General features: G+C 39.1%; 1 protein-coding gene across 7 annotated transcripts in view; it reads right to left on the bottom strand.

Moving 5' to 3' along the window:
- ANKRD17 (ankyrin repeat domain 17) overlaps positions 1-25,850 on the bottom strand; it is a 99,324-nt gene that overhangs the window by 1,056 nt on the left and 72,418 nt on the right. For 3 of the 7 annotated variants that reach the window (XM_082052122.1, XM_082052120.1, XM_082052121.1), the window contains 18 exons: positions 23,872-24,020; positions 22,560-22,671; positions 22,237-22,382; positions 20,059-20,201; positions 19,111-19,324; positions 17,780-17,955; positions 16,819-16,981; positions 15,974-16,069; positions 14,664-14,780; positions 12,255-12,426; positions 11,021-11,468; positions 10,462-10,617; positions 10,101-10,250; positions 7,964-9,618; positions 5,995-6,192; positions 4,703-4,951; positions 2,180-2,355; positions 1,679-1,843 (listed from right to left, as the gene is read on the bottom strand). In XM_082052122.1, coding sequence (XP_081908248.1) covers positions 1,679-1,843; positions 2,180-2,355; positions 4,703-4,951; positions 5,995-6,192; positions 7,964-9,618; positions 10,101-10,250; positions 10,462-10,617; positions 11,021-11,468; positions 12,255-12,426; positions 14,664-14,780; positions 15,974-16,069; positions 16,819-16,981; positions 17,780-17,955; positions 19,111-19,324; positions 20,059-20,201; positions 22,237-22,382; positions 22,560-22,671; positions 23,872-24,020 — 4,685 coding nt within the window. The remainder of the gene's footprint in view (positions 1-1,678; positions 1,844-2,179; positions 2,356-4,702; positions 4,952-5,994; positions 6,193-7,963; positions 9,619-10,100; positions 10,251-10,461; positions 10,618-11,020; positions 11,469-12,254; positions 12,427-14,663; positions 14,781-15,973; positions 16,070-16,818; positions 16,982-17,779; positions 17,956-19,110; positions 19,325-20,058; positions 20,202-22,236; positions 22,383-22,559; positions 22,672-23,871; positions 24,021-25,850) is intronic. The other 4 variants (XM_082052117.1, XM_082052123.1, XM_082052118.1 and 1 more) reach the window with 3 other exon arrangements.

The raw sequence follows: 25,850 nt of genomic DNA, 5'->3' as shown, positions 1-25,850 counted from the left end.
CAGGTGAGAAAAGAGGGAAATTGGGTTTTCATCCTTCTGCCTATACTTGTTCACCTCGGCCAAATATTCCATCTTACTCTTCCTTTCTACTTAGTGAAAAAAAACCTTTCACCCGGCCCAACCGTTTTCCTTCAGTGAAACAAAAGCAATCAGTGCTATTTACACCCACTGGTTCCTCCACCACAGCAACACTGATCTAATATATTTTATAGTATCTTACTGGAAAAATGCTTCCTTTTAGACACAGGGAAAAAGTACAGCCTCCTAACATGTCAGCTCTGCCTTCAAGGAGAATTAACAGGACTCTGCATATGCACAAAATTGTTTGCAAGGACAGTGCCTCAAGACCTCCAGCTGTCAGACCAAGAAACTGACTTTCCCCTCTACCTTAGGAAGCTCACACAACTAAGAACTTATTTCCGGCATCTTGAATTATTTTCCTCCAATGCATAACACCGCCTTCAGCTCCAGGGAAACCCAAGGATAAGTAAAAGCCTTTTCTGGGGGACAAAGTTCTCTCACTAAATCAGAAGTCACATCACAATGGTCACCAGCCACTTTAGAGCGGTACATGAACTCTGGCCAAAAAACGGACTGCTGCTTCTGCACACCTCTGGTCTGCCAGAGCTGGGAGCCCCTGCTTGCAGCCTGGATGATTCCGAAGCAAATTAAGTCCAGAAATATCTTATTTAATAACAGTATAACAAAAGCTCACAGTGTAATTCAACATAAACATGGGATATAACATCACAACAGCTATGGATGACCCATTATAATATTGGTGGCTGTCCTGAATATGAACAAGAGGTTTAGGGGAACATAATCGCTGTACCTAAATTATATTTCATGGACAAGCCTATAATCCAGGCAAGATCAGAGCAGTGGACAGAAAAGCTGCTTACTCCCTTCCTATATCAACTCCCAGTGTGAAGACCTCAGACCTTTCAGGGCCTAGCAACAACCCTTTAGACCTAATCACAGAATCATTTCAGGTAGAAGAGACCCTCAGGATCACTGAGTCCAACCATAACCTAATTCTAGCACATAACCATAACCTAATTCTAGGTCCTAAGAACCTCATCTATTTGTCTTTTAAACAGATGGCTATTTTTTTCCCTTTTTGGGACAGGAAAGTGTACATTAAGGTCAGATAAATGGGCTTTTTCACACAGAAGCAAATCAATTGTGTTTTCCCACGTACAGAAATGCACAGACAGAAATCACGATCATTTAGAGTATAATAGACTATGTAAACCAATCTTTTGTATCTGGACTTGCCTGCAACACAATCAAAAAAGCTGATCTACACTAATTAACCAGGTCTCTATTCTGATTAAATAGGCAGCTTCTCGCTTCCTAGTTCCCAAGGCCAAATATGTTCACAGCAGTACATATAGCACACTCCTTTAAACTACATTAACTCAGTGATGCCGATTTATTTTATTGGATCAATTAACACTTATTTTTGGAGACGACTCACGTTTAGAAGTTGTCAGTAAATACACAAAAGGACTCAGTGCTGTACTGAGTATGTGGGCTGTATTAGCTCCTTAGAGACATGACCAAAAGGAGACACACTACCCTGTATTTTCCTACTTTCTAACAGCTAGGATCTTATCTTCACCACATAGTTTCTTAAGTTAAAACAAAATTGTGAATATAAAAATGGAAATAGTACCGTCTGAGGCCCATTATTTTCTGTGGAATTTGAAACCATCTTTATCAGCGAGTTCCAAGATGGGTCAGCAGCATGAGGCCCATTAAATATAGGGCCTCCAGTACCATCTGTGATGGGGGCTACAGGGGGAATCATCGCATTCCCATACACAGAAAAAGGCATACCCTGAGGAGAAGGAAAAAAAAAAAGCAAGAATTAGTATGTATTCATAAACACTGTTACTACTGCATATACAAAAAGGGATTAATGCTAAAGAAATTGTCAGTCTCAAAGCAGTAATGAAACACTAAGAAAAACCTTTCTATGCATGTATTTATTACATCAAGGACAAGTTATTTTTTATTAGATCTAGGCTTGAACAATACTCTGAGGGCCAGTTAGTGCTTAGCTTACACACACTCAACCGCACAGTGAACAATACCTCCACGTTGTCCGTCAGCCCCCCACACTGACAGGGAAATTGAGCAGTATCGTACATATCAAGTCCAAGAAGGTCATTACCCCGACTTTTGGGAAGTCCATGTATCCTGCAGGAACAGGCTGATGGAATGTACCAGAAGGTGTTACGATTCCCGTGCTGTCTCTCTCCATGGCTTGGTGTGAGAACACCCCTGGATCAGACATGGGCCTGTGGATCATGTGGCTCCCCATTCCGCTGTGACACCAGTCCACTTTATCTAACACCACAGACAACACAGGAATAGCATTAAACCACCCCTTTTCCAGGATAAACGTTTACACTGTACCATTTCTAAAAGTGACATTTGCTCAGCTTACAGTTCTTGTGCATCCACCTGCATTAAAAACAGAGGTGCATGTGGATTGGAGAGCATCAGAAATGGCACCTGTACTTAAGAGTAACACCTGAGCAAGGAGTTATGAACAGTTACATGCAACCAAAGCACCACCTCTACAATTTTCCTTCATTTGAAAGGGAAAGATGGCACTCGTGCTAACTTCTTCCTCCTCCAAAAACCTCGATTCCTTGCCCTTTTGGTGCTGTGAAAGAGGTATGTATGCTATGAAGGCTATTTGCTCTAATTCATTAGAATTCTTTCATGAATGAACTAAGAGACAGAAGTACTTTTGAAAAGCAAAATCAGAAAATTATCAGCTAGAGCCATGTGTTCATGTTCTAATCACAGGAATTCATTAAAGGCAGCTTGGTATTGTTACTACAAGTTCCAACCTCAGACATCCAGCAAGCCAATTTTTGAAATTAAAATGTAAGCAAATTAGTATGGGAGATGACAGTCAGAGAAGGAATACAGAAACATTTATTAAGCCATCCCAATACTCAACAAGAGTCAATCCATTCCGAACCGCAAAACAACAAAACCGCAAAACAACAAAACCGCAAAACAACAAAACCGCAAAACAACAAAACCGCAAAACAACAAAACCGCAAAACAACAAAACCGCAAAACAACAAAACCGCAAAACAACAAAACCGCAAAACAACAAAACCGCAAAACAACAAAACCGCAAAACAACAAAACCGCAAAACAACAAAACCGCAAAACAACAAAACCGCAAAACAACAAAACCGCAAAACAACAAAACCGCAAAACAACAAAACCGCAAAACAACAAAACCGCAAAACAACAAAACCGCAAAACAACAAAACCGCAAAACAACAAAACCGCAAAACAACAAAACCGCAAAACAACAAAACCGCAAAACAACAAAACCGCAAAACAACAAAACCGCAAAACAACAAAACCGCAAAACAACAAAACCGCAAAACAACAAAACCGCAAAACAACAAAACCGCAAAACAACAAAACCGCAAAACAACAAAACCGCAAAACAACAAAACCTTGAAGTAATTGAATGAAGTAAAAAGAAAGCAGCATTACAAAAGAAAAGCAAAGACAAAGCACAACTTTTATACCTAGACCATGCACATAAAAATACTGAATTTCTAAAGCCTTCATGATTAACAGCTGCTTACTACACAGACTGAAGAAGAAGAGGGAGGAAGATGAGGGGAGGAGGAAGAGGGAAGAGGGAGGAGAAAGAAAAAACAACTGTTAGAGGAATTAAAACCAGCTTTGGATACATATTATCTATTTTGTATTTAGGGAAGAAAAACCAAGACAATATACTCATTGCATGCAAAGCATGTGCACAGTCAGTCTACTAAACCCCTAAGCTGTTTGGACTCCTCAGAGAAGCAGTGGAACAGGTTGTTCAAAGAAGTTGAGCAGTTTTAATCCTTGAAAGCTTTCAATAGCAGATAGGTTCAGACCCTGAGCAAGCCCATCTGACCTCATAGCAAATCCTACTTTGTGCAGGAGATTGAGATAACCTCCAGAGGTACGATCCAGCATCATCTCATGATTCCCTCCCCTCCTCATCTCAAGCAAACAAAATACCACATAAAAAAACAACCCCCCAAAACCAACTTGAAACAAATTCAGCCATCTCCTATAAAGTGCATCTAAAACTTCTGAAGTGTTTGCTGAGAAGTGCTGTCCCATCAAGTAATGAAAGTTTTCCATGAGTTCTTAAATACTGAATTCTACAGGAGAGCTGAGAGTCTTGCATTAGTAAAATGCACATGGCGTAACTTGAAAGAACAAGGAAGACTCACATATTGAATACCACCAATTCAGGAAAACAAATCTCATTCTCATGACAAAAAGTTGCATTTTGGCTATGAACTAAAAGATTAAATACTTTCGTACAATATCTTCTATTTATCAACAGAAAGAAAATACACATCACATGATCCTCACTCAGTTCTTCCATGTAAACCCTGTGGTTTCATTTTCCCTGTTATTTCTTGCTTTGAGTAACAAATCTTCAGAGCCAGGACCCCTGAGGTTTTCTGAGACCTTGTTAAAACACAATTAACTGGACTGGAGGGCAAACACAAGTCAGTGCTACAACTCCTTCAGAAAAAGCACTCCATTTTAAGGCACTCACTTCTACACCATCCTTCAGCTCCAAAGGCAAGTTTGGAAAACACAATATTGTTGGTTATCTGCAAGCACAGAGACATCTATGAGCACTACATACCTTGACTGCCACCTATACCTTCAAAGGACCAGATACCACTATGTCCCACTGGAGCAGCTAAGTTGCTCCCAATAACAGATGGAGTAGAACTTCCAGTTTGTCTAATACGTGCAGACCGTTCAGTCCCAATAGGAACAGGAACTTTTCTGTCCTGTGAAACATTACTAGATTTTTCTGATCCCAAGGACACTGCTGAAGGGGTGGGAGATGTTGCTCTTACTCCAGAAGACACCGATTGAGCAGGAGATTCTGCAAGAAAAACAATGAGAACACTTAGTAATAACAGCCAGATCTTCTCAAGTCACCATAAACCCATCCTTTAGTATCAAGAAATGCATCAAACAAATCAAAATGGGGAGTTTGTTAGTGCCAGATTGTTACAGAAAACATTTCAAGATAATTTAGCAGTTTTACTTTCAGATCAGAGACATTCACCATCAATTTAGTCTCTCAGATAAATGATTACCATGCCCTGCCAGCTCAGCTACTTGACATACACTGCAGCTGATCACAACAGAAAATTCAAAATATTAACTGTTACTTCATATTAGCAACAGAGGGTTTAAGAAGTATATCCAAAAGCATCACTGCAACATGTTGTTGTTTGGTTGGTGTTTTGTTTTTTTTTTTTTTTTAAGTTATCTTTCATTCTCTGTGTGGTTTTTTTTACTTGTTTAGTATTATCCTTGCCAGGAAAACCAACTAACTTTTTCCCTGAATAAGCCACCACTCAACAGCTTATTTTTTTTTTCTGTCCAAAGAACCGTGTAGATGAAACTGCAGGGGCCAACCATGGAGGACGGTATGAGAACTTGCCTTAAGTATCTTCTGCTGGAATACATTACACGGTTCTGTTTTAAGAATGTCAGAAACACTAACCAATTGCCACAACAAAGCTAGCTGTAGTAAAAGATCATTACATAGTTGACACAACTCACACTTGGAGTATTACCTTCACAAACCAAAACCCAACACTTCAGTCACCTTGTAAGGTGACTAAAAGAATATCATTTACTTTAACAGTCCAAAGTTAATTACAACAAGAATAAGGATCTCCCAAATAGCACAACAAAACCGTAGCCGTTTAAAAAAAAAAAAGCACACTAGAGATCAGAACTTCCACAGCAAAATTTTATGTCAAAAAGCTGTGACTGCATAAAGGTTTAACACATATCTAAACCTCTGAAGTTAAAAATAGCCTAACTAGAGAAGCCCATCTAAAACAGGCAGTACATGAGTCCACTTGAGTTGTACAACTATTCTCAACTAGTTTCCCACTGACTAGAACTCACCATTTGATGCTGATGAACATGGAGGCAATAAACTAAGTGGGGAAAAATGTTGTCTACTAAAATTAGCAGCTGTAGGTGCTCCACCAAGAGGTGTCCCAGGTGCATATATCTGACCTCCTGAAAGGTTTGAAGCAAAATTACCCAAGTGTGTAGAAGAAGGTGTTACAGAAGCATAGGGTGAATCCATACTGACAATACCTGTGAGAGAAATTGGAATAAGTGACTTCTCTGTAAAGAGGTGTCCCATAAAGAAGGAAAACTAAATCAAATCAATTTTTGTTGGTTTTTTTTTCACTTTTTAGCTTTGTGTTTTTTCTTGTTGCCTTTTTTTTTTTTAAATAACATAAGCAACATTCTTGATTTATGTATCATGCAGGTATCTTGAATGGAAATCAATTAAGGGAATTCAATACATTTTCTGATGTAACTGGACATTGGAAAGTAACAGAGTTAATGAGTAACATTTTATTAACCTGTTATTTAAATTTTGCAGGTATAGTAAGTATGATTTTTGTACCAAGAACAGTGGAAATAATATTAAAAATGTGAATACTTTCTCCATTTGCTATTTATTTTACAGGAGAATAATTTCTATATACACAATCAACAGTTAAGTGTTTTTTTTCCAACCATGGACCCATTTGCTTTAGAAAATTATATTTTATTAAGACCAACTGGCTCCAGTTCTTAAAGAGCAACTCACATTAGGCAAGGAATTCACAAGAATTACTACCCCCTTAATATTCTCCTCAGTGAAGAAATGAAAAAATAAAATCTTAAAATGTTAAATTCCAAAACTGTTACAGAAGCTTGCTACCACCCAACTGCTGTGGCATTTGCATCTTTCTCCTATTCATAAAGCTAATGACAGAAGATTTACAACAACCCTTAACCAGTGACAGACAGAAGAATCAAACAGCACCTGCCTCCTCTGCATTGTTCTTTATCAAGACACAACCTTTATTTTTTGTGAAGTTTTTTGGGCTCTCAGGGGCTACTTTCCTATGGACTCATGTAACTCTTCCTGATGCTATGGACATATCGAACTTAATTTATTATATTTGCAGCTTTCCAAAAGAAAAATTGCTGATACAACAGCAGCACCATGGTAGAGCACTGCTTTTACTTGGGAACCAACAAGTATATGCAAGTGATACACAGTGTCCAAGTGCGCAGATGTCAAAATGCTAAGAAGTATATTAAGTTGGCAAAATTCATGGAGGTTGCCTCAAAAGCTACTCAACACCACGTTGTTCACACATTACAGAAAATCTGTTACATCTCCAGATTCATAAGCAACTTCATAAACAACTCACAGGTCCTACTGAAACAGGCAGAGATAGTACAAATTGTGTGTGTCCTTTCTGGAGGCTACAGAAAAGTTCTGTGACAACTCCTTGGCCTCAGCTTGCACAGCAGGCTAAACATCTCACTACAAATTTCACCAAGTCAAATTAACCTTATTTAATTTAGTATTTAAGAGAACACACATGTCTCACAATGAATTCACACCAAAACACAAATTTTTGTCTAAACCTAACGTTTGGAAGAGGTTGTATATTTTTCTGCAGTCTAAGGACAAAAAGCATGTTATCACGAACTAGAGTAGTTATTAGCTGGTGGTGGGGAAGGGAGGTGGAAACAACACTGAAATGTTTTATTATCTCAGCTGTGACAGAATAATAGAGTGGCATGGCAAATAAGAATACCTCAGCTCAACTTTCATCAAATTTATCAGCTGCAAAATAGCAATTAGATTCAACAGGTGGAACTTTAAAACAAAGATGAACTAACTTTGCTTACAGAAACAACAATAAGCTATGCAACAGCACCCTTTCTTTGCAGGTGAGGCAACAATTTACTACAAATTACCACAAAAGCTGACAAAAACTGTTATGTGTTCAAAATGAAAACACACAGCAGTTTAGTTAAATGTTTATTAAGGTATGAACACAAAACACAGACTTACCTGAGGGACCTGGAGGTGGCCTCTGTAATGGCGGCCTAAAACCTGGGGCTTTGGAAGTATCAGACTGATGTAAAGGATCTGAATTTGGCAAAAATGAAGACTTTCCTGATAGCATAGACTCTGGTGTTGTCTGAGATGAAACTACAGAACCACCCCAGAAGGCATGAGCAGATGAAGGACTGTTTTCAAACAATGTACTGAAGGGCCCAAATGGTAAAGCAGCACTGAAATTGTTACCCATAGACTTGTTTGCTGGATGGGCTGAATTATGAGAAGCACTTTGTGTACTTAAGGTAGAAGGAAGCTGCACTGAAGAAGGAACACTGTGGGGCCTTTTGATGTGATTAACATTGAGGACTGCGACAGAAGCATTTTGCACATGAGCTGGAGTCTTATGGACACTGCTGTTTCCATGGACAGGTGGTTTGATGGCGGGGGTTTCCATCTTAGCTGCAGGCTGAGAAGACCCTACTGATGTCTGAGACATGGGATAGGTCATCGGGGCATTTGTTGGACCTGCCACAGGAGCAGATGAGCTTGTCACTGCTAAATTTGGAGGCACAACCATTCGAGGATCTGGTGTAGGAACCTGAGGTTGCTGAAGAGGGGCTCTGGCCTCTTGCAGAGGAGCTCCAGGAGGCTGCTGCTGAACAGGGTGCACAGATGAGCTGCTGGTACCAGAACTGGGCTGCCTACTGCTGCTTGAGCTGCTCATTTCCACTGCTGGTGGACTACCCACTTCTGGATCAGACGAAGGTGCACCTTTATTTGGAGAGGTTGCTGTGCAGTCAGAAGGACTGTTTCTGGAAACACCTGCTGGCTGTGCAGGAGGAGAAGGAGACGATGGGGAAGATGCAGGGTAGTGTTCTTTGGCAGTAGGAATTTGATACGTGGCATTCGTAGGTGCTGTACTTGTGTTACTCGCTGTTGTTGTCACCATGGTCGTTGTGGCATTTGATGTCTTCACAACTGTGACAAAAAGCTGTCTTTTGACTGAAGGTGAACTTGGACTGCCATTTGCAGAAGAACCAGGCACAGTAGAAGCTACTGAACTTGTACTTGTTGTAGCTGTTGGACTAGTTGTCAAAGAACTTGCTGAATTCACCTGAGAACCGCTGCTGTTCTGATTGTTATGGCGAGGCATCACGTGAGGTTTAGGTGAGTTGGCAGCTCTTGCAGGGCTCAATGGCCGAACAGGAAATGGACCCCATGTGGACTGAGCTGGTGGGAAAGTACCTCCAAAGTGTGTCATGGGCAACCGAGGTGGACGGATTTGCTGGAAAGTCTGAGCAGCGAGTAAAGCATGTGCAAACTGTGGAGGAGGATACGCTAATGGAAGAGAAACTTGGAAGCCAGGCCGCACATTATTCACTGGGTTCTTAATGGTTTTGTGAGTAGATGCAGAAGAAATTGTAGGCACAGTGAGTGCAGAGGCAGTCTGAGATGTTGACGAAGCAGCTACAGTGGTCACTTTGAGGCCCACTAGAGAACTGTTAGCAGCTGTAGAGGCGGCAGGTGTTGACAACCCTATTTTGGAGTTTGCAGCTGAACTTTTCAAGCGGTTCTTTGGAATAAGTTCATCAATTTCCTTATCTGGATCTTTTATCAGAGCATTGATCAACTGCGTGGCCTGTCTTGTTGATTCCGTGCCACCCCTACAAATGGAAGGGAAAAACAAAAGCGCATCTAAAGCATTTACATTACAGCAAAGTATCTCAAACACAGACTCTGTTAACATGACAGAAGGAAGGCTGGATCCTATCTGAAAACTCCACTGGGCATGTTCTTACAGATGGTGATCATTTAAGATCAAGTTGAGAAGCCTAACCCCCCAGAAGCCCAAGTGGTTAAGAAGTTTGCTTCCCTATATACACCTATATATTTAGACAGATCTAAACAAGTTTAAACAGAGTCCTGCATTTATGCCTCCTCCACTTTATCTCACAAGTCTTCTTTTGTAGAAACACGATGGTACCAACTGGCAGCCGTTCTCTGTTTCCCCATCCCATTTGTGTCCCCTGTCTCAAAGCCATATTGCAAAAGATAAGGAGGTCAAGCCTTTTCATTTTTCTACACAGAAGCATGTGCCACAATGAAAAAATTCTTGCAGAATATGCAAATCAAGAGGCCTGCTTACCTTATAGTTATTATTCTATCACCAGTTTTGTCCTTCTGTTTGTCAATGTCTATGTGCGCTCCGGTGCACTCACGTATTGCATTGATGTTACATCCTCCTCTGCCAATGACTCTGGAAATTACGGTTGATGGAACAGAAACCTTCTTGGATCTATACAAAAAGTAAACACCATGAACAATGGCATGAAGCTGGTTAGTCAAAACAACTATATAAAGATTCAACCCATGTAGCAGCAGTTTTATGAAACACATTAAGTCTACTAGAAATAAACACATTCAGTAATCTCAGAGAGGCTACATTAGACAAAACATTTTGAAAAAATGACATGAACCAGAGGGAGTCAGAGGAATGTCTTGCTCACCTTCTCACAACTTCCTTCCATCCTTCTTCCCTTTTCTGACCACGTTTAGGACTGGCAATGGTGAGCTTTCCATTTGGAGAAGAAAGGGGAGAAGGACCAGATTTTGTGGAAGTAGACAAAGAATTACTCGTCACTTCACTAATAACTTCAGACAACCTTTAAAAGAAACCAAGTGCTGTTAATACGCAGTCACAAAAAAAAAAAAAATCATCAAGAAGGCTGACTTGCATTTTGCTCATTATTCATTGCCCACCTACCCATTTTTTCTTTTAGTACAAAAGCAGTATTATTAAGAAGCTACTTGAATTTAAATTCTTACATCTCAAAACACCCCAACAATTCTCCAATTCCATATTTGTAATGAAGGTTCTTGCTTCAGAACCTACTAAGTTCAAGTTCATACTGCAACAATATTTATACATACTACAGCAGGGACATGTTGCCTCATACACTTCCTAATAACTGATTTAAGAACACATGTCCATGAAGACAAGGGTGCAATTTTCAAACAAAGGGCAACGACCATCTTGAAATTGTATGCATGGTCACAGGAACTTACTTTACAGATGATTTGCCAGTAACTGCTTTTCTCTCATCCTTTGGACAAGTGACAAGAACTGATGGTTGCTTTTTGTTGCTCTGTGTGTTAGGAACAGCTGTGGAAGAATGATTGTCACTTTTGTGGCTGCTGTTGCTATTGCTGCTTTCATCGCTACAGCTGGAAATCCTCATATTGTCACTATCACCACTTTCACTAGTACTGCTGCTCTTGGATTCACCATTCACTTTTTCTGGTTGGCTATAGGAAATTGGAAGTTGATCATCAAATATAATCTGAACATTATCAGGGGTTACTTTGTTTTTCCTGTTTTTCCTTTTGGAACTTGTTGTGGTGATGGTATTATTCCTCTTCCCATGGGAACCTGCTAAAGTTGTCCAAGTTGCAGATATACCAATGGTGGTTGTAGTGGTAGCACTTGGAGGCTCCGTTGGGACCTCAGGATCATCTGATGGAAGAGTAAAAAAAACCAAACCACATACTAATTTAACTGGCTCAAGGAAGCTTGTGCAGTTTTGGTTTTCAAATCACACCTGTCCTATCCAATGACTCATTAGTAACTTTACAAAAGACTCCGAGAAACATGCAGAACCATTAACTATGCAAACATCTGTAAAACTATTACATACATCATATCCCATGGAGCCTCTCCCCCTTGTTTATGCTAACTCATAAAATTTCCCTAACATGGAACAAATGCAGCAGCAATTTAACAAACGTGAAACTGAATTCAGGGAAAGACAGAGACGCAAACAATTAACAAGCACACGAAACAACAACAAAAAACCCCACTTCTTCCCTGTCTTTCAGAATGGCAGAGGGAACACAGTGAAAACCATTTCACAGTATACATATGAAACTCATTGCCACAAGATACAAAAGAGCCAGGCTTCAATGGATAAGACAAGGATAGGTATTTGCAATTTCCATGTTGCCATTTTTTTTAATCTGGTTTTAAGTATTGGGACCTGGAAGCAAAACAAGCTGATACTACCCCCATTGTAAAGTTAACCTGAAACTCTCACTGGAGCTGATGTTAGCAGCTCCAAGTCACAGCAAGACACCAAAAAAGCCACCACTCTGATCTACAGGCTTAACAGAAAAGGTAAATAAAAGGAATGCTCAGCAGATCACAAGAAAGGCTGCATTCAAGTTTTGATAAGAAAAGACATTTTTAATACTAGGAGTAAAATCAAGGCCATGTTGCAAAAATAAGGCAGATGTTTTCAAGTACCTTCTGCTTTTAGCTTCTCTTTCTCCTGAGCAGCTTGAAGTGCAAAATTCTCTTTATTTTTTGCTTCTATTTCTTCCAGTTTTCGTCTTTGTTCTTCTTTTTTCTTCCTCCTCTTCTCTTTTCTTTTCTCTCTTTTGGCAGCCAAAGCCAGTCTCCTGCTTTCTTCCCTTAGCTACAAAGTCAGGCACACAGAACAGGATTACAATATGCCCCACACATTTCAAGAAATACATATTATTTCTGTCTCCTAAGAAGCTGAAACTACATTTTACACTAACATTTTTATGGAACAGAAGCTAAATTCTCTATGATCCATATTTTTATGTATTTCGCAGAATCACAGAACGTTAGGGATTGGAAGGGACCTCAAAAGATCATCTAGTCCAATCCCCCTGCCGGAGCAGGAACACCTAGATGAGGTTACACAGGAATGTGTCCAGGCGGGTTTTGAATGTCTCCAGAGAAGGAGACTCCACAACCCCCCTGGGCAGCCTCTTCCAGTGCTCTGATACCTTCACTGTGAAGAAGTTTCTTCTCATATTTAAGTGGAACCTCCTATGTTCCAGTTTGCACCCATTGCACCTTGTCCTGTCATTGGTTGTCACTGAGAACAGCGTGGTTCCATCCTCACGACACTCACCCTTTACATATTTATAAACATTAATGAGGTCACCCCTCAGTCTTCTGCAAGCTAAAGAGACCCAGCTCCCTCAGCCTTTCCTCATAAGGGAGATGCTCCACTCCCTTCATCATCTTTGTGGCTCTGTGCTAGACCCTCTCCTTCTTGAACTGAGTGGCCCAGAACTGGACACGATATTCCAGATGTGGTCTCACCAGGGCAGAGTAGACAGGGAGGAGAACCTCTCTGGACCTACTAACCACCCCCCTTCTAATACACCCCAGAATGCCATTGCCTTTCTCCGCCACGAGGGCACAAATGTTGGCTCATGGTCATCCTGCTGTCCACCGAGACCCCCAGGTCCCTTTCCCCTACACTGCTCTCTAATAGGTCATTCCCCAACTTATACTGGAACCTGGAGTTGTTCTTGCCCAGATACAAGACTCTATACGTGCCCTTGTTATATTTCATTACATTTTTCCCTGCCCAACTCCCCAGCCTGTCCAGGTCTCGCTGGATGGCAGCACAGCCTTCTGGCATGTCAGCCACTCCTCCCAGTTTGGTGTCATCAGCAAACTTGCTGAACGAGCACTCTAGTCCCTCATCGAAATAACTGATGAATATATTGAATAATACTGGCCCCAGTACTGACCCCTGAGGCACTCCACTAGATACAGGCCTTCAACTAGACACTGCCCCATTGACCACAACTCTCTGGCTTCTTTCCTTCAGCCAGTTCACAGTCTACCTCACTACGCGATCATCTAGACCACACTTCCTCAGTTTAGCTGTGAGGATGCTGTGGGAGACTGTGTCAAATGCTTTACTGAAATCAAGATAGACCATATCCACTGTTTTACCATCATCTATCCACCTGGTTATGTCCTCATAAAGGGCTATGAGGTTGGTTAAGCATGACTTCCCCTTGGTGAAGTCATTCTGACTGCCCCTAGTGACCCTCTTATCCTTGATGGCTCCAAGGTTAAGTTCTTCTATAATCTTTCCAGGGATGGAGGTGAGGCTGACAGATCTATAGTTACCCGGGTCCTCCTTCTTGCCCTTTTTGAAGACTGAAGTAACATTTGCTTTCCTCCAGCCCTCAGGCACTTCTCCCATTCCCCATGACTTCAGATTGTTCACTCATGTTAAGAGAAGGTTAGTGTAGAATCATAGGGCAGACACCATACAAATTTAAGTCAGAATTTTCCAAGATGTATTTTCAGGATTCTTCATGTAATGTTGTATGTCTCAGCAGTACAGTCCAAACAAGACCCATCTCCCTTTCGAAGATTAGAACGTGAAATAATTTCAGCTATCTTGAATAAAAAGCATGCACTTGTTTGACACTACACTCATCCTTTGATTTTTCCATTACACTTCTACTATGGTACTATGGTTTCTATTAACATTATTAGTACTTTTTTTTATATTTAAGACACAAAACATGGTTTAGACATGAAATCCATACCTACAGGACTAGAAAATGCCCGTCTATAATGCACTTGACTAAAAAATTCTACTCAGAAATCCTTTTTTTTTTGGTACAATATTACTCCAAAAAGGAAATAGTTACATTGGAGTTTCTTGATCCAATTTATCTGAGTAACAGTCAAAAAGTAAAGTTCAAAGATTACCTGAACAACCAGATGCTCAGTTCTAGACACCCGAATAATGATAATTACACATATTCCTATACTTTATTAGGCACTTTCACAGATCTTATCTTGAAGGAACATGAAATTGGAATTTTATCAAATAAATATTCACAAATCCAAGCTCTTTCAACTTGCCTTCTCCAAGTCCAGTTCCTCTAAAAGAATGCTTGCATTTTTGTTGGCTTCAGCAGCCTGTCTATCTTTGGCTTGAACAATGGATTCCATACAGAGGTGGCACTTCTTCAGCATCTCCTAAAATTATAAAGTATGACAACCTACTGTTTGAAAAAGTAAGACTGCATGTGCTTGAATATATGCTCTGAAGCTTACACTTGTGATGTAATGACTGTTGCACTACTTGCATGGGAGTTTAAGGGATAATTTAAAATTCCTTCCAGTAAGCTCCTCTTTAAACACAACCTTGCAAAATGGTCACAGGTATAACATGCAATCAATAATCTATGTCACAGTGTGCTACAAACAGTACAAAGGCTGTTTATAACCAATGCCTGTTATAAAGACAAACACATTTTATGAAATAAAAGGGGAAATGTCTGAAAGGTAAAGCAATGGCAGAAATAAAAATATCATAAAGTTTATTTTTTTTTTTTTAATACTTTGGAAATACTTTAGTATTTTAGTACTACTCACAAACCTATACTGGTTGCACAGTAGTAAAAATGTTCAACGCATAGGTTGCCTAGCATCATGGAAGCAGGCAGTGGTTCCAGTCACTGGCAATAAAACACATGCTAATTTAAATACTAGCACCTCTTCAGTCTCAACATGCCCATCAGAAGCTGACCCCCAAAAAGAAGAAAAGTCAGCTGCAGCCCAGAGAACTGGCAAAAAGAAGCATCACACCCATATTCCTGCACCAGTTGCTCTTCCCATTTCTCCCACTACAAGAGTTTTTGTCCTGTTCATCTGAACTGAAGATGAAAGAATACAGGAGAATTTCCACAGGGAAAAGCAGCACTCCACTTAATAAGCTACAATAAATTAGTTTGCCATCAAGTTTGTTTTCTGTCTTCGTCCTAGTACAAACTTTTTTTATAAGACTGTGAATCTTCATACTTAAGCTTACATGCATTCTTAGCAGAAGCTCATTCTGTTACCTCTACCTCACTGCCAAAGCCATCATAAATGCAGTACAAATGTACTCAACAAGGAGGAATGCAAAGCTGAGATAATGACTGGGAAAACACTTGAAAATAAGTATGGATAATAACATCACCTTTACTACTGTTCTCACAGCACTGAGGTGTACAAGTTACTGTGGCTGCATGCTCCCATTTTTTGCCTTTTTTTTCTAAAAAATTCCAAGGGGACTCATCATTTGGCTGAAATCTGGTGTGCCAGAAATTAAAAGACCATTCAATAACATCTACTCTAAAGCTGAAACACAGCATTATTCCTTCTCAAATATTTTTTAGCAATCTCACCTTATCAGTAATTGTTGCTATGTATCTCATGCATTCAGAGTCTGATGGAAACTGGTTTACTTCTTTCACTAGATAGCGCACCACTTTTACATGACCCTGAAAAAGAAATTCCAAGGAAGTAATTTTATAATCAAGTCAGTTGCTTCTGGTTTGCTAATAAACTCTCCAGTTCAAGCACTCATTGCAAAATATTGATTTTTCAATACCTCTCAATATTTTTTTTTTAAATAACTGTCACCTCCTCTCTAGTACAATGTGATTCTTCACATTTATGAGGAAAGAAAACACAAGCAATTAGAATACCTGTTGTCAAGGTTGCCCTTACTCCAGTCATACTTTCACATGCTTGTGTCTTTTATTTCAGTAGTTTTTTAATGTGTCTGGCTCTGGTAACTTACAGTTGCAGGTTCGTACAGTCATCTGCAATTCTTCAAGTACTGCAGTACTACACTCCCTTGCAAGCAACAATTATGTCTGGAGTCAAATTGAGCTAAAACACACTATTTTCTCAAAAATCCTCATCCTCTCCTTGCATCAGAAACCAATCCAATCTCCCACCCAGCATATTGCACCCTCTCTGCACAAATACACTGCAATTTTCACCTCTCAAAAGACCTATGAGAACCAGCCACAGTAAAGTCCCTATAAATCAAATCTCTACTAGAACTTAACGCAGATATTATACAGGTGACACATATAACTATTTTTGAAGATCCAATGCCAAATATTAAAATTTGTTCATGTATTTTTAAATATGTCATTTCTGTCTGCTACATTCTATTTACTATAGCTGTGTAGGGATGATCAAGACAATACTAAGACCAAAGCTGTACTTCACATTCTACCTTTCGAAAGGCTGCCATCAAAGGAGTTATTTTCCTGTTGTCAGCAGCATCCACATCGGCTCCAGCTTGAACTAACAGCTGGACAACATCCAGATGCCCTCCATTTGCTGCTAGCCACAGTGGAGTATTCCCCTTCTTGTTACGTACATCAATGTGAGCTCCTCTACAAAAATAAACATGTTCAAAATACTGGACCAATTTTCATTTGATGTTTCAACTGGACATGCAACATAAGAACAACAAGGTGAAACTCAATGCTCATTTTTACATGTAACATATGCATTTACAGAGTGCTTCAACTTCCAAAACTACATTTTTAGGTTTTTGACAGTGTCAGAAAGACTCAACTCAGTCTAAAAACATTTTTAATACTGTAAGTCACAGTGTCAGATGTTTCTGAAGCTCCTCTAATTACTTCGTTAACTCCCATCTACCAGGACACTGTATTCTTTATTAGCTTACTCAGAAAAACTTGCAACTTTTCAAATGCAAGCCTACAAGTGGTGCTGCTATTTGGAAAATGAAATACGCAAACACTGCTCAGGAAACATAATTACACTGAATGTGCATTGTGACCCATCTAAAACTGAAACCATCTAAGACATATCTTTTGTGCACATCTTCTGTTCTTTAAGGACTTAACACTACCATCTAAGATGGCAATGTGTCATGATTACAGGTACTATAGACGTGAACTTCACAATAAATTGTTTTATTTCTAACATTCCCAATTCAGTGAGACAGGAAAAACTGAATCAGCCCATTCAGGCAAAAGCCAGCACTCTAACACCAAAGAGAACTTTAATAACTTTTGATAAATAAAAATACATAGCAATGGTCAACAGGCACATAACCTTTGCTATTCCCTACCCCAACTGGAGAATATCATTGCATATTGAGAAAGATTAGTCTAAGTAAGGTCATATTCAAAATGTTTTTCTTCAAGCAGCAAATACAGTACCTGCTAATGAGAAGTTCACAGAATTTGTAGTGCCCTTTGTCTGCTGCAATGGTTAAAGCTGTGTCTCTTGAGGAAGGTACTGGAGGAGCATTTACATCTGCACCTTTGTCTAGCAGAACTCGGCCCACTTCTGCATACCCACCAGATGCTGCTTCCATTAATGGTGTGAGACCAGTCTGAAAAAAAAACAAGCAAGCAGGAAAAACTAGCAGATATTTGGGGAAAGAGTATTTTTCACTTGAGAGCCAGGATTAATTTCAACTTCCAGCAACATTTCTAGTTCTGTATGAATTTCAGTTGTTACCTGGCCAATTTTGTAACAGTTCAGTGACATTATGAAGGAGAAATCATCTTCAGGCAGATGAAGAGCTTCCACTGAGCAGCATAGTGCACAGGGTCCCTTTGCTGCTGCCCAGAGCTGATGAAGTCCAAGCCCACTGCCCACAGTTTCTCAAAACTAACCCAACCAACCCTTAGTGCTGATGGATCCTTATCTGTGCAAGTCCCATAAATCGCCCATGGTGTTATCCTGATAACAAAAATCACATCTCTGGCCTTCGTTAAGAGAGCCTACACAGTAACATCTGGAAACCACCTGGCCAGGTCAATGGGACATGTAACTTTAGCAGAAGAATACCTAGCAGCAATCAATACTATGCAGGTCCTTTTGAGCTGCTCTGTGGCAACGACTATGTACAATGGGAAAGGATAACAGAATTCCACATCTGTGGCAGGCCTCTTTCTTCTCCTCCCTCAATATTCTAGCCATTCTTCTAGTGGACAATCTTTCCTTCAATTTAAAGAGTCGATGTCAACTGAAAGACTTTAAAACATGCACCTTCACTTTCAATTCTGCATCACCACTGTCGATATAAGCAGCTGCCAGACAGAAGAGATTAGACCACGGGGAAAGGGTTGGATTCTATGATCTTAAAGGTCTCTTCCAACCAAAATGATTCTATACCTAGGCAAAGATACTAGCTTTTTTTTTTTAAATACATTAGATGCTTCTATTTTTTTTCCCAACTTGATGAATTACTGTGTTCTTATGCTTGTAAGCACCTGAAGCTTAATTAAGGCTTCAGAAAAAACACATATTTTGATGAACTGTGTGACTTCCAAAATACTACCCCTGAGTGAAGCCATTATTTTTCTCTACAATAGTCTTTTTCTAGATGGCTTCAGAAATACATAACTGATCCACGGCAGACATGAAATTCTCTAGTTCATTTAAGTTGGATAAAAGACAAGAAAGTAATCAGATGACCACAGAGAAGTCATGACTTCCAAGCATCTCTTTTCAGAGACTTATTCAGCTATTTGCTCCTTACCTTTGCTCTGTGTTCCACATTTGCTTTTCTATCAAGCAGAAGGCTAACCACTTCAGTTCTCCCTTGGAAACAAGCCAGAGTCAGTGCTGTATTTCTGTTGGTCTCTATCTGGGCATTTATATCAGATCCCATGTCCAGTAATAGCTTGACAGCAGCAGTATGCCCATTCATGGCTGCCAACATTAAGGGAGAAATACCCAATTTGCTACCAGTTCTGAAAGAGGAAAACAAATAAAATTTTCAATCATAATCACATTTCTGAAATGACTTTAACAAAATAGTGAAGACAGAGTACATATCTGAGACCAGAAGAACAGCTACACAGCAACTATTACTGAAACTATAAGAGGTTCTTCATAGTGGCACTATTAAGGACAAATAATTCTCTTTACAGACACTGTGCACATTACCTTTTAACTACTGCAAATTTAAAGGTGTCTCTTATGATGACTTTTGCTTGGCCTTTGACTTATGCAATGCATGGCTGAGCTATTTTCTACCTCCCCAAGGATGCAAAAGCATTATATACATGCATACAGACACAAAAAAGCTTTCCTTAAACTACAAAGGAGTAACACACTTTATTCATGCAACCCAGAACTAATTTCAAAGCAGCATGCCAACCAGAGCAAAAAGAAAGTTTTCTGTCTTTGAACAAAGAAGACCAATAGCATGATGCAGGAAAGAAGTTAACACATTAAGGGAGATGGGAAGTTAAGAGTATTCAAAAAGCAGAGGCAAAACCTTTAGATTCTAACTTAATGGCAAAGAAGCCTAATACATACTAAACAAGACACTGTGACCAGGTAAATAAGAGAAAATTTTGCTCCACATATTTGTCAAGAAATCCTTTTGGAAAGGGTAAAGACCCATAAGACTAAAAACAAACAAAAAAAAACCACAACAAAAAAAACAACACATGAGAGAAGGGTTGAAAAGGGAACTTGCCTGGAATTTATTTCTGCTCCAGCATTTAGCAGAATCTTGATAATGTTCACATAGCCACCAGAAGCAGCGAGGCTTAAAGGTGTGTAATCAGAAACGTTCCTATGCTCTTTGTTTGCCCCTCGAGCTAGCAGCAACTCCACCACCTGCAGTGTTTTAAGAAATAACATTAGGTTTTCTCCCGAACTTGCAAATCTATTCAGTGCAAATGTTTTTGAAGCCTAAATATATCACCGATATTTTCCAACAGTAAAAAAAAAAAAAAAGATATTTTTCTTAGTTGCTTCTCTACACACCTCCATGAACAGATGAAGCTGCAACTATGTTCCCAAAGCCACTGTACAAATTACTTCAAAAATATTTTTTTTTTAAAAAAAGGAAATCAATCATGATAACTTATTAATATGCTTAAAACATTCATACCAAGTTGTCTTACATAACCAGAAAATATTGAGAACTTTTAATGATTATTTCAGCCATTTTTAAGACAGCCAAAACCAGAGATTCAGTTTGAAGCTGGTAAACAAAGTAGTCTTGATGTTTGTCATGTCCTACTGTAAAGCTCAGTTCACTGTCATGTTCAAGACATCCCCAAACTGAAGCTGCGGAGCAAACAAGAAAGCAGTTGCATACTTTTATCTTACATTCTCTATTTACACCACAACAAACCGTGTGTGGATTATATGCAGAAATTGCATGCAGAAGCCACTAGAAAAATTAACACTTGCATGACTTGCTGGATTTCTCTGTATGTGAACAAAAGCAACAGCAGTACTTATATTATTCTTTCCTTTCAGACAGATTCACAACCCAAACAATTTGCAGCTTCCCATGTTCTACATAAAGCTTAGATTCTGCAATGAAGTTTCTGCAGAAGACCAAAATACTTTGTAGCAACGTAAAATTAACAGTGAGGTGAGAACTCATCTCCAGTGTAACATTCAATATACCCCACTTTCAGCTTCAAAGTGTTAAGACATGTTTAAATTTGACCCACACAGCTGAAGTCAAGGGCTTTTCAATCACAATACTTTGCCTTGAAATCACAGGACAAATATACTGCTAAATATACAAACTAGGGCAAGAGGGCACCCAACATCATCTGTGCTGCTCAAAGGCCAGTGTCTTCTAATCTTCTTTCACAAAAAACATGAAAGATACAATGATGGATTCCTCAAAAAATGCTCTAAAAAGATGAGCATAAATTCACATTTGCAGCATGAGGTTGCTGGTCACAAAGGCTATTAAAAGGCTTATTAAAAATAGGCCTTTCCCTTCACTTGAGAGCATGTAAAGGTCATCACACTAAAGCCCCAACGTTTGAAATCTTCCCAATGACACTAAAATCAGGCCAAAAGAGCTACAATTTTCCAGTAAGTTTTTGTCTAGGGAAGCAATCACCTTTAAAATGCTATAGTACCACTGTTAAGACAACCTGCAGAAGTGGGAGAGATGTCTCCAACCTCATTAATTCCCAGATGGTCACAGACAGGAGAAGGTGATCCCACACCAGATTATATAGCTTCCACTGTAGCTTTTGCAATCCAAATAGCAGAAGCATTAACATAATTATACACTCCCGATTTGTAACAACCATTAGGAAAAAGAACACAAAATAAAGACAGTTTTCTTAAGTCACAGAATACAGTATTTCACCTAACATTAAAACAAACCCTTCTCTCACACTTACTTTTTATCACTCATTTGGAAAAAGTTTTTCATGTTTTCAGTCAGAGACAATGGAGTCATCTGCAGTACTCCAATATCCTATGGGCTATACAAAATCCACTAGAAAACCCTCTTGGCTCATATACGGAGCTGATTCATGTCTAGCTTCTCAACAAGAACACTTATCGCATTTGCCTTTATGTGTACATCTAATTATGCTGGTAAAAGCCCCATAATGATCCACTAGTGATTACAATTGTAAGGGCATGTGCACAGCATTGGTCCAGCTTATAAAAACCAAAAAGGCAATTTACATCAGACATGATGCCATATATAACTTAGGAAATCTGAAGCTCTTTGCATATTTTTTATAGACCATAATCATGAAACAGAATAGTGAATTAAGTTACTATAACTTTTCTGGAAGATTGCTTTGGTATACTGACACAATATGTAATACTGACACAATATGTAATCTACAAACTGCTTTTGAAGACTTAAGTTGTACTTCACCTCTTGTCTCCCTCCTGAACAAGCCAAAGACAAGGGAGTGTCCTTGGTTCTCTCAGACTGGGCTTCAATATCAGCTCCATTATCCAGTAATATTTCAACAACACCCACGTGGCCAGCTGTAGCAGCCAGAATAAGCGGAGTAAATCCTGAAATTAAAAAGGACGTTTGAAAAGTGCACATTCATAACTTAAATGACTTAAGCTGAACCACCAAGAAAACAAGCCTTTAAAGCTTCACAGAAAGACTATGCTTATTGTCTATTTATTTACTGTGATGCACCAGAAGACCAGAGAGGGTCTGTATTGCCACAGTGACGTACTTACCTTTCTTGTCCCGGTGTTCAATATTCGCTCCCCTCTCTAGCAGCGTTTGCACTAGTTCTTCATGGCCACCAGCACAAGCAAGTGTCAATGCTGTGTCATGATTACTCTCAGTCTAAAAGAAAGAGATACATATCAGCAAGATAAGTATTTCCTTTTTCAATTCAACCCCTGTTATATTGCCTGTTAGCCTAAGTACAACTATATTGTGTCAAGATAAAAAAAGCTTCTATAAGTTTAAGACGTGTCTACTGGATACCTCACAGTTATCTTCTGTGTTCAAGTTGATAACTGGATTCTACTTCAGAAGTCAGCTCTGTTGGGAGATTTGAGAACAATTCCTGACAAGAACTGAGATTCCATGTATGTTTTCTTAATTAGATCAACTTCTTTACCGGTGCTTGACTGTGACCTTTAGATGGTATAAGGAAGTTAAGAATTCTGTCTTGAATTCTTAACCCTCCAGTTAAAACCCAAGGAGGAAAAATTCTTAATCTCACTACTACTGTTGCTGAAGCCTCTGAACAGTAGAAATTAGCTACAGTGCATCCACAAACCATGATAATCAAACCCAACAGAACAACTGAAAATACACAAATGTTGGAGCTTACACTCTGCTTTTAAATTTTTGCTCTTCGCGGAACTGATACACTGTCTCCAACTGGTCGCTTCTAGTGGTAGATAGATCTTAGTAATAGCACAGAGCCCTTATCAACCTTATCAACCTTGACTCTGCCTATTAAGCCCTTGCAAAAAATGTGCATTTAATTTTTTAGTGTTGCCATGGCCCATTTAAATGGTCACTAGGCTATTTGAAAGAGAAATTAGTGGCTTGTATTATTTTCTCTTGTTAAAAAGTTTACAAAAAAAATATTAGTTTCAGTACTTTCACATGTCTGTCAAGGTTGGTGATTACTGACCAACAACTTAAAGCACAACTGGAAAAAAACAGAAACACTGCAGAAAAACAGAAAAAACCCCAGAAAAAACTGCAACACTTTAAAGCCTATTTGCCTTAAGAAACCAGGCCAGAAAAAAATTTGTTTCTGTTAGAAGGCAACTTTGCTGTTTCTCAAAATCTCTCTGACAATGAAAAAATGAGAAACACAAGTGTTTAGTCATTCAAAGACTTTCTATTTTATTCAGCTAGAGCACAGAGGAAAGTAGGTTGCAGCTCTCCAAGGAGTTGTACAGACTTTCTAAAAGCCACAAATCAAGTCTCCAGAACCCAATTCATCATACAGAGCTGTTTACTCTTGATGAATTATTCAGGTTGTAGAAGCAATCTGTGCTGCAGCGACAAGTGGAGGCTTACCTGAGCATCAATATCTATAGCAGGGTAGATTGGCAGCATGGCTGAAGGAGAAATGATAGGACTTGGAGTTGGCGTCTGAGGTTGGGAGACAGAAGTTGCAATGCTGTGGGTAGGAGTGTTTGACATTGCAGATGCTCTTCCACTCACTGCTGTTGAACAGAAGAACTACACTTAGTAAAAGTAAACCACTTTACTTCAGATGTTTAACAAGACAATATATGGATACTGGGACAGAACACCCTAAATACTTTATTTTCCACGAATACATAACTCTTTGAATTTAACAACTATGAAAAAGGTTAACTGCATTAGATAAAAAAAAAAAAAAAAACAAACCAAAACACTATCACATTGGTGTGTTTTCTAAAGAAAACCAAAGATCTTTCCTGCAACAAGTCATTATTTGGACCAAGAGTTCCATACCTTTAGTAGCAGGACTGCAGACCAAGTCAAATCAATGGGTATCTATGCAATTTTTCTTAAAACACTTGAAAGATTCTCATCTAAAAGCCCATCTGGCCTTCACCCCTTGCCCCTGCCCCCATAAACATGACAAAAAAAGCAGTAGTGCTAGTGTCAGGATGCTCACATGGCAGAAATTGTTGAAACCAGAGAAGTGGAAGCTTCTTAACAGCCATTTTGCAGGGACTTTGGTCAAGGTTGTTAGTATAAGCAAAAGGCAATACCACTTCGCAGTTGATGACAGTATGTTGACATGACACAAGACAGCACTGACTGTCATACTTCCCTGACACTTGCTTCATATATATAATGTTTAAAAGAATAAACTTAACTAGAACAGTCTTCGGGTTTTCCTACTTTTTGTTTCCCCTGGAAAGAATTAAATTTTCCCCCTGGCTTTTCCCCAGTATACTCTACAGGTCTTTATGTGTGATCAGAAAAGGAGAAATTTAAGTACCATACCCTTCTCCTGTCAAGTTGACAAAAACACCTTTAACTGCAAAATTAAGAACTGCAGTTTCCACATATTGTCAGCATTCGTCTAATACATGCCACCTTACAGAACACTGAAACAATGCCCCTGTATCCCAAACTTTTCAAGTCCTGTTTATTTTTCAAATGGGTTTAATTATCAGTCATGTCCCAATTACCAGTCACTGATAATTAGTTCCTCTACCAAATTTGAAGCTTTAAGGTTTTAGCAGATGCCACAAAAAATGTTATCCTACCATGACAATTTGTATATTTTTTCCTCTGCAAGGCTGCTATGTTTTTAGTCCATTACTAATTTAATTTCTGGACTTCCTATCCCAAATGCCAAAAAAGAAGCTACTAAATGCCATTGAAAGGAGAACAAAGAATCCCCAACTTATGACATGGAAACTATTATTAACATGGAAAGTATGATTTAAAAATAAACCAAGATTCAAACTCCTTTGATCTTTATATCAGAGTACCTTTTGAAATCTGTTCTCATCTCACAAGACAAATCATGCTAGGTGTGGATTAAAAGAAACATACAGAACTTGAGCCAAAAATAGTCCTACATAAGGTCAAAAACTATGGCCTAAGGGAGTTCTGTACAGAAACTAAGTAACTGAAGATGATAATGAAATATTCAGTGGAGTATTTAAATTTAACTTGTCTTATTCCATATTCTGACTGTAAATTAGAAATATAACCTAAAAACACAACCTAGAATTAGCCTTGTTCACAAGGATAAAAGCTGACTGTTTCAACTCCTGCTTCCCTCTTAACACACATGGTCATTGACAAGTCATTTTGAAAAAGTAGTGTATTTGTCTTCTTTCTGTAAGTTCCAAGACAAAGTTCACACAGCATAAAACAGTAATGGAACAGCAAAGGATTAAGATGTTTCACTTGATAAAGATGGTAAAATAGACTGTACAGTAACCACATATACGCTTAACTTGGATGATATAAAAATCACAATCATCAAATCATCCACACAAGAAAGAAACTAACCCTGCTACAGTAGCACGAGTATTTTTAAGAGC

The sequence above is a fragment of the Streptopelia decaocto genome (assembly GCF_964273445.1).
Source record: "Streptopelia decaocto genome assembly, chromosome: 4".
NCBI classification, from domain to species: Eukaryota; Metazoa; Chordata; class Aves; order Columbiformes; family Columbidae; genus Streptopelia; species Streptopelia decaocto.
Note: the sequence above shows the minus strand (reverse complement) of the source record. Positions and strands in the feature narration are given on the sequence as shown.